The following is a 7,819-nucleotide window of genomic DNA, read 5'->3' as shown; positions in this document are numbered from 1 at the left end:
AGTAATCTAGCCGATCAGATCGATGGTTCGTCCGGACAAACTAAACACTTGGTCCGACCAGAGCAGCTGAGCAAAGGACGAGTCCTTGATATCATTCTTCAAATCTGACCTGATTTCTATTGCAAACTAAAGTCGATCGGACTACGGAAGGGACTTGGTCGGTTCGCTAGCTAAGCATATTAAGGGTCCCTCAACCCAACGACCTCATATTCCTTTTTTTGGTGTTTTGTGTCATAGGTGACACAGAATATTACATATGCAAGTTGTACATTAAAAGTTTTCACCCTGTCAAACGTAGAGATTGTTGGTGCATTTTAAAAAATATTTCAAAGTATCTTTATAGTCTGTCCTTTTTTATAATCATTTTGAGATTCGTGCATAAATAAATAGTAACACTATAAAAGAGAGTATCCATCTATATGCACAGATACGAGACAAGATCATTCATCATGGAGAAGGATTCGATCAAAACCCGCAGATCTGATAAGTACGATTCCGTGATCTTAAAATCAATTCTTCCTGATTTCTTGACCAACAAAACATCTCGTTCAAAGATCTACTACATGTATAATTTTTTTAATGTATTTTACTTATAAAAAAATTAAATCGCTAGAAAAAAGAAGAACAGTTACATGGAGATTAAAACTCAAATTGTCAAAACTGCATGAGCTGAGCCTTGCCATGCTCTTTGAGTGTTCAGACACCAAAGAAAAGGCCAAATTTCTATTTGTGTTCCTTGGCCTCTGTTCCTGGTTTAACATGCAGTGAATTGCCAGCCCGTGAACGATCTCGCTTTCGCGTTGTCTGTTCTCGTCTCGGTACCATCCGTCCCTAGGCTTCCACCCCAAACCTTTTCACCCTTTCTCAGCTATGATTTACTCTATCAGTCCTCTTCTATCTTGCCTTTTCCATCACTAGGTTGCCCTCTCTACCTCAAATTCCAAGCTAGAATCGTTACACTGTGAAGCAGAGGCGCAATGAGGTGCAACGCATGGTTTTGGATCGTGGCCGTGCTTCACCTCCGCCATTTCGTCCTCTCCGATTTCGCAACGCCTCCGTTGCCGGTGCTGCCCATTCCGTCGGAATCGCAGCTCAAGTGGCACCGACGCGAGCTCATCATGTTCTTCCACTTCGGCATGAACACCTTCACCGACTCCGAGTGGGGCACCGGGGAGGAGAGCCCCTCGCTCTTCGACCCGGCCAATTTGAACGCCGGGCAATGGATGGACGCAGCGGAGGCCGTCGGTGCCTCGCTGGTCATACTCACAGCCAAACACCACGACGGATTCTGCCTGTGGCCGTCGCGGTACACTGACCACTCGGTGGAAAAGAGCCCGTGGAAGGGAGGCAAAGGAGACGTTGTCCGGGAATTTGTTAACGCCGCCAGTGCGAGGAGGATCGACGTCGGCCTGTATCTCTCGCCGTGGGATCGCCATGAGAAGACCTACGGTCAGGAAGTGGAGTACAACGAGTTTTACATGGCCCAGCTCCATGAATTGCTCGCCAAGTCCGTCAGCAACTCTGTGACAATTCAGATAAGTGTCGATCTAAGGAATTCTAATTGGATGATTGATTTGGCGATGCAGATACGGGAGCATATCGGAGATATGGTTCGACGGCGCGAAGGGGGCAAACGCGACTAAGATGAACTACTACTTCAAGAACTGGTTCGAAACGGTGAAGCAGTTGCAGAGCTCTATCAATATCTTCTCCGATGCAGGGCCCGATGTACGTTGGGTGGGAGACGAGATGGGAGCCGCCGGAGCCACCTGCTGGTCCACCGTCAATCGCACTTTGCTCAGGATCGGAGATGCGAGTCTTGAAAGGTGAAGACAATCGTTATTTCCCCCCTCCAATTCGAGCTTATTAGTGGCATTAGCTCACTTGTTTGAATCACCGGAAGCAGCTACTTGAACACTGGCGATCCACACGGCACGGACTGGGTGCCGCCGGAGTGCGACGTGTCAATCCGGCCCGGGTGGTTCTGGCACAAGAACCAGACGGCCAAATCGGTGAGTCAGCTCTTGAACATCTACTATAATTCCGTGGGGCGTAACTGCGTTCTTCTGCTCAACGTACCACCGAACCGCACCGGGCTTGTCTCTAGCGACGACACGCAGCGGCTGAAGGACTTCCGCAAGGCGATCACTAGTATCTTCTCGGCCGACCTTGCAGCCGGAAGCAAGGCGAAAGCCAGCAGCGAGAGGGGCGGTCGGGACGGCGGATTTGCAGCCTCCAACGTGCTTGACAGCGACTACCAGACCTACTGGGCTGCCGCCGGGGACGAGCAGAAGCACGGGCACTGGATCGAGCTCGCGCTGCCGAAGGCCAACACGAGCTTCAACTTGGTGAGGGTCCAGGAAGCGATAGCGTTGGGACAGAGAATCATGGAGCACGAGGTGTACGCGGACAAGAAGCTGGTGGCGAAGGGGACGACGGTGGGGTACAAGCGGCTCCATCGGCTGAGGGAGGCGGTGACGGCGGCGCGGGTGAAAATTCGGATCACCAAGTCGCGTGGGCCTCCGCTGCTGACAGCTATGGGCCTGCATTACGATCGCTTTACTAAATGCAGCGTTGAATTTAATAAAGTATAAAGCATACCATTGAAGCACAAACACTCTCCCCTTATCTTCCTCTTTAAATTCGAAGCCTGATTACCAGCTTCGACAATGTGATTATAATTGAGCACTACCTTTAATCCTGTTTAATTATATTTGAAAGCTGAAAAGATGACACACTGATTAAGGCGGGCGTTGAGCTGGCTTATATATTAATTAGGAGAAGACTTTGAGCTAGGAGAAGACGACGCTAAGTGATCTTGGAACTAAGAGATGTTGACATGCACATATCATAGACAGAGCTAACGAGAACATTCGAGTGAGAATCAGGAAAGGGTCTCTGGCGCAGACACTCAGACACTTAAGTCAAAACAGTAGCAAAGCGAAATTGAAAAAACGACAAGCAGTAGAATAATAGTGTCCATACGCGAGTATGCAATGTGTATGCCCTTATGCTCGTACTTGACCAACGAAAATGATCTCTTTTTATATCGTCACTCTAACCTCCGTATTAATAAGGCAACAGAGAATGTCTGGTGCCAGAGTACATTGGGTGGTGGAGTATGTAAAATAGTCTTCTTATAGGCAGAGAAAAACTCCATTGCATATATATGTCAGAGTAACAGTATATTTCCTGACAGATTGTTACAATTCTCTGACAAAATTATCTTCTAGAGAGAGTCTGACTGACTTTGGACCAACTAGTTGTAGATTAGGAGTCATACTCATGTGGGGAATTGACCCAAATGTCCGATTGGCATTATGACCGAGTGGGTGTAAGCTGAGGGTCATGCCCATGAGCGGGAGCTGGGCCCCAAAAGTGCGACTAGTGCTAGGGCCAGGCGGACATAAACTGAGAGCCTTACATTTTGAGAAATGGGGAACTGATCCCTTAAGGTCTGACAACTGATCGGGGTTTATGCTAGGGATTCAGAATCCTCTCAGACAATATGTCCAATGGGATTCTATGCCGAGGTTTATTATGCACTCGGCCCCTATACTTGAATACAGAGTTTAGTCCAGCTGAGCAATGTGTCTAGCGTGTCCGATCGACTTTTTGATCTGATCGGCCTTTTGTTCCGATCGATTAGAGCACTTGATGATAACACAGGACTTATTTTAACAGGGTATCAATACCATTCGAGAACTGACCCCTTCTTAATTTTGAATGCCATATCAATTGATTTTTTTTTTTTGACGTCCAACCTAACGGTCTCATCTCATTCGCCGTATCATGATCATCCCAACTGTGAGAAGCTGGAAAAAAAGATTTGTCACGCAACAAAGACGTGCATTTGAAACGGTGAGCGTGGAGCGTAGCCTTCATTTCTTTTCTCTTTTTGAAAAAAAAATAACTTCATCCCTTTCGGGTAATGGAAACTAACTCTGGCGTGATGCTGCGACGGTGCATTATAACGTGAAAGGCACTGCAATTATTCAAACGGAAAGCCACCGCCCAACAACCACCGGGACACTTCCTTTGCCTAGATAGAAGTAGCTTCCTTTTTCTAATGCTCATCGTCCCATCGACCGGGTGTTCGGAGCAGTGGCAATTGAGTCACTGAAAAGGATGCAAATTTGCAGAGCACTAAAAGAAATGATATGTGAATGTAAAATTATAGCTTCTGTTCTGCTCTAAATTTGTAATGTTGTTCAGCGACAGAAGTTACTAAGTGTCGGACAATGGGGACAATCTGCTGACGATTTTAAAAAAATTAGTTGAATTTAAATTATACTAAATTAAATTTAATTTATCTGTCGAGATGAGATGAGCTGATAATTTCGTATTACTAACGGAGAATAGTTTCTGTCAAGTACTGAATACAGATTATATAGTGGTCGAGCAGACAGAGCGGTTGAGCGGACAGAGAACCCGATCGAACATAATAGCAGAACAGAGCAGCTGATCAGGAAGAGCGGCCGACCTGGTAGAGTAGCTGAGAGGGCAGTGCGGCTGAGCGGGTAGTGCGGCCGATTGGGTAGTGCGGTCGATCGGGTAGTGCGGTCTAGCGACGAGTGGATCGAGGTCTGCGATGGACCCAATTTTCTTAAAATAGACTCGCCCCACCTCCAACTATGATTTGAGATTTTCTCGGATCGTCTGTTTCCCAGGATTAACCTTGATACACATCAAATACTAGTGGTCATGGCGAACTGAGAGGTATACGACTGCTATTATGAATACTCCGTCAAGTAAAAGATGCACAATAGAGGAGAAGAGGGAACGTATGTGGCGAGTTTCAACTTTTTGTGTGTTTTGCTCAAGACTATGGTATCTCTTTATATATGAGCATCATCCTTCACCTGCATTAACTGTCGAGTATGATCATTTAATACCAAAATTTAATGATAGTCGGTGGTAATCAATGGTCGACCATTACTAATCGGGAGGTTACGAAATCGTCATTAATAATGATTAATGCTTTTGTAACCTTCTTAAATAACATATAAAAAAATCCATGTGGCTTGGGTAAATTTTACCTCGATCGGTCGGACATTTGGCGTGCACAAGTTGTACTCGCACATGAGTCAACTTAGTTCAGTATAATCCGAATCTTAGATTTACACTCTCTATTTATCCATATATAAGAGAGACTCTCCTCATATATTTATTCACATCATTAATATATATAAATCAGTATAAATTAACCATATATCTTCAAACTCTCAATATAAAATTAAAATCTTATTTATAATAAAACTTCCTCCCTCTTCCACCTCTCTTCATTGAGATATATCCAACACTAAGTCATGGCTCGTCCACAACCAATGCATTTGTTTGCCACTTAAGACCGACCAAGCGTGACAGACTCGCACCTGCAAATTAAATAGAAAGAAAGACACTGCCAACTGCTAAGCACACAAAAGGAATGGAATTGTTCTCTCCCACTAACTTGAATGGAATAAGCTTTATACCACCACAAATTGTTGATAAGAAATAGCCCCTAAACACTAATTTTTCCCTTCAAGATTCTCCTACTCAAGGTTACCAGATTTCATTATATAGCACAGAATGGATAGATGCAATTGTTGCCATGCTTAAGGTTTGATTTAGCGATACGCGTGGTGTGAGTGGCCTCAAAGATAATGTGAGATTGATAGTCAAAATTATTTGGTAGTCAAAATCAAGGTCAGGCAGTGATTAAAGTCAAGGTGAGGTCGTGGTCAAAATTTGAATATACGTATCCTAACGAACCACCTCTCAGAAGCAAGATTTCCAACAAAAACCTGGACGCCCACAAAGTCGATCAAACTTACGGGGCCTAACTCCCCACTCTTCCAATGTAAGGTTTTCAACATAAACCTGGGCGGCCCTATAACCGGCCGAACATACGGGGCTCAACTTCCTACTCTCCTATGCAAGTCTCTTAGCATACAACTAGTCGGACCCTAGAGTCAACCAAGCATACGAGGCTCAGCTCCCCACTCTCCTATGTAAGTCTCTCGGCATACAATCGGTCGAGCCCTAGAACCAGCCGCACATAAAAGGCTTAGCTCCCCACTTCACCTGTACAAGTTTCTCAGCATACATCCACCCTGACCTAGAGCCCATCGGATCTCCTCTAGGAGACAGAATTGTCAAAGAATCATAACAACTTGTTAGAGAATAACAACTACTCACCAAAAAATATTCCCTTATCTTCCATTACTTGACATTAGATATTCTCAGTCGTATTATTGCGGATATTATAAAAGACGGTTCATATATATGTAACGTAAGTTTTTTCAGAGGATAATTGTACATCTTCCATCCCCCGCTATATTCTGACATCAGGCAATCTTTATCGCCTCATTAATTGTAGAGGTTATGAGATACAGTAAAAAAAAAGGGTCTTCTCTGTTGACCAAGTACGCTCACTTACATGAACGCATCCAAATGCACTCAAATTTCATTGTTTTACTCTTCTACTATTCATCTTCTTCTCCATTTCACTCCGCTACTGCTCTGACTTGAACATTAGAGTGTCTGTGTCAGGGCCCCCTCCCTCGTTCTCGCTCTAACATTCCTATTGGTTGTGTTTGTGGTATGTGCAAGTCCACAGCTTCCAGCTCCCGATTCACAGCTTCCAGCTCAAAGTCTCTCCTCCGCTAACATTCCAGCCACTTCCTTAACCCCTCCGTCTACTCAGCTTCTAGATAGGATCAAATTTTACGTCATTTGTGAAAAAATCACATATTTTGGAACGTAAAGATGGATGCATCTGGTGCAATCAACATCGCCATGCCTCCGAAGGACTTCAATAAAAGCATCACCACTATAGTGCAGGCGAACTAGAATTTCTTGGTCTCTCCCTGACTCCGTAAATATTTTAGAATCGAGGAATCGAGACAAATATTTCAAAGCACAATGCAATTTGATCCGATCGGCAATCCCCATCAAAGACAAAATTAAATTTAAATCCGAGCATATTCATCCAAGCTCAAAATGATAGTTCAATCGTCCCAAGCAGCTCATTTATCCTATTTGGTAGCTTGCAATTATCTGCTCAAGTCATTTTGACAGATAAGTCTAAAACTTAAATTTTAGAATTTAAATTTAAACTATATCCCTATACGTATTAGGCAGGAGGCTCTTCTCCAAATGATAATACAGTCGGTATCTCCAAATGGCCACTCGGCCAGTATTTCTAAATGGTCACTTGGCTAGTATCATCAAATGACCACACAGCCAGTATCTCTAAATGGCAACTCAACCAGTATCTCTAAATGGCCACACGGTCAGTATTTCTAAATGGCTACTCAGCCAAATGGCCACACGACCGATATTTCTAAATGGTCACTCAACCCGTAAAAAGATAAATTTCAAATCAATGGTCAACTGGATTCTCATTATAGGCAAAATAAGCAAGGTCAAATTATCCATGGAAATGAAAGTGACAGTGGTTGACCGGCTCCAAGAAATTCCTATCAAAATTAGATTGGCTTCAATCGACCATTCAACAGTTCAATCAGTAGTGTTTAAAAGTTTTATCAGCATCAATCAGCAATTCTTAGTCAACGAATTCTGACTTAAGAAAATCCAGACCCTCGCAGTTATTACGAGTTATAAGCGAGTATGCTCTCATGTCAATGTTGCAAACTTTCGCGCTGCCCGCCCGAGTTATATGATAGCTTGCCCTCCCGCCTGTCCCAAAGTATTGTGTCGCTTGGCCAAGTTATAAGCGAGCATGCTATCGCGCCTATGTCCTAAACTCTCGCCCCAGCTGCGAGTTATAAGTGGACATGACTTTCACGCCCAATGACCATCCGGTCAGCTATCC

At 44.2% G+C, this 7,819-nt stretch overlaps 1 protein-coding gene across 1 annotated transcript; it reads left to right on the top strand.

Annotated features, from left to right (window-relative positions):
* The first annotated feature begins 706 nt into the window (after positions 1–706).
* LOC122012275 (alpha-L-fucosidase 1-like) lies at positions 707–2,722 on the top strand. The gene is made up of 3 exons (XM_042568754.1): positions 707–1,507; positions 1,587–1,826; positions 1,907–2,722. The coding sequence occupies exons 1-3, from the start codon at positions 978–980 to the stop codon at positions 2,592–2,594; spliced, it is 1,458 nt and encodes a 485-aa protein (XP_042424688.1). The 5' UTR covers positions 707–977; the 3' UTR covers positions 2,595–2,722.
* Positions 2,723–7,819: the final 5,097 nt, after the last annotated feature.

This window comes from Zingiber officinale, chromosome 8A (assembly GCF_018446385.1).
Source record: "Zingiber officinale cultivar Zhangliang chromosome 8A, Zo_v1.1, whole genome shotgun sequence".
Lineage (NCBI taxonomy): Eukaryota > Viridiplantae > Streptophyta > Magnoliopsida > Zingiberales > Zingiberaceae > Zingiber > Zingiber officinale.
Note: the sequence above shows the minus strand (reverse complement) of the source record. Positions and strands in the feature narration are given on the sequence as shown.

What these genes read in the sequence shown, in the direction of transcription:
- LOC122012275 (XM_042568754.1), top strand. Translation starts at nt 978, where the DNA reads ATGAGGTGCAACGCATGGTTTTGGATCGTGGCCGTGCTTCACCTCCGC. An exon ending in CTCCATGAATTGCTCGCCAA is followed by an intron (nt 1,508 to 1,586) that starts GTCCGTCAGCAA and finishes TTGGCGATGCAG; the next exon opens with ATACGGGAGCATATCGGAGA. An exon ending in GGAGATGCGAGTCTTGAAAG is followed by an intron (nt 1,827 to 1,906) that starts GTGAAGACAATC and finishes CACCGGAAGCAG; the next exon opens with CTACTTGAACACTGGCGATC.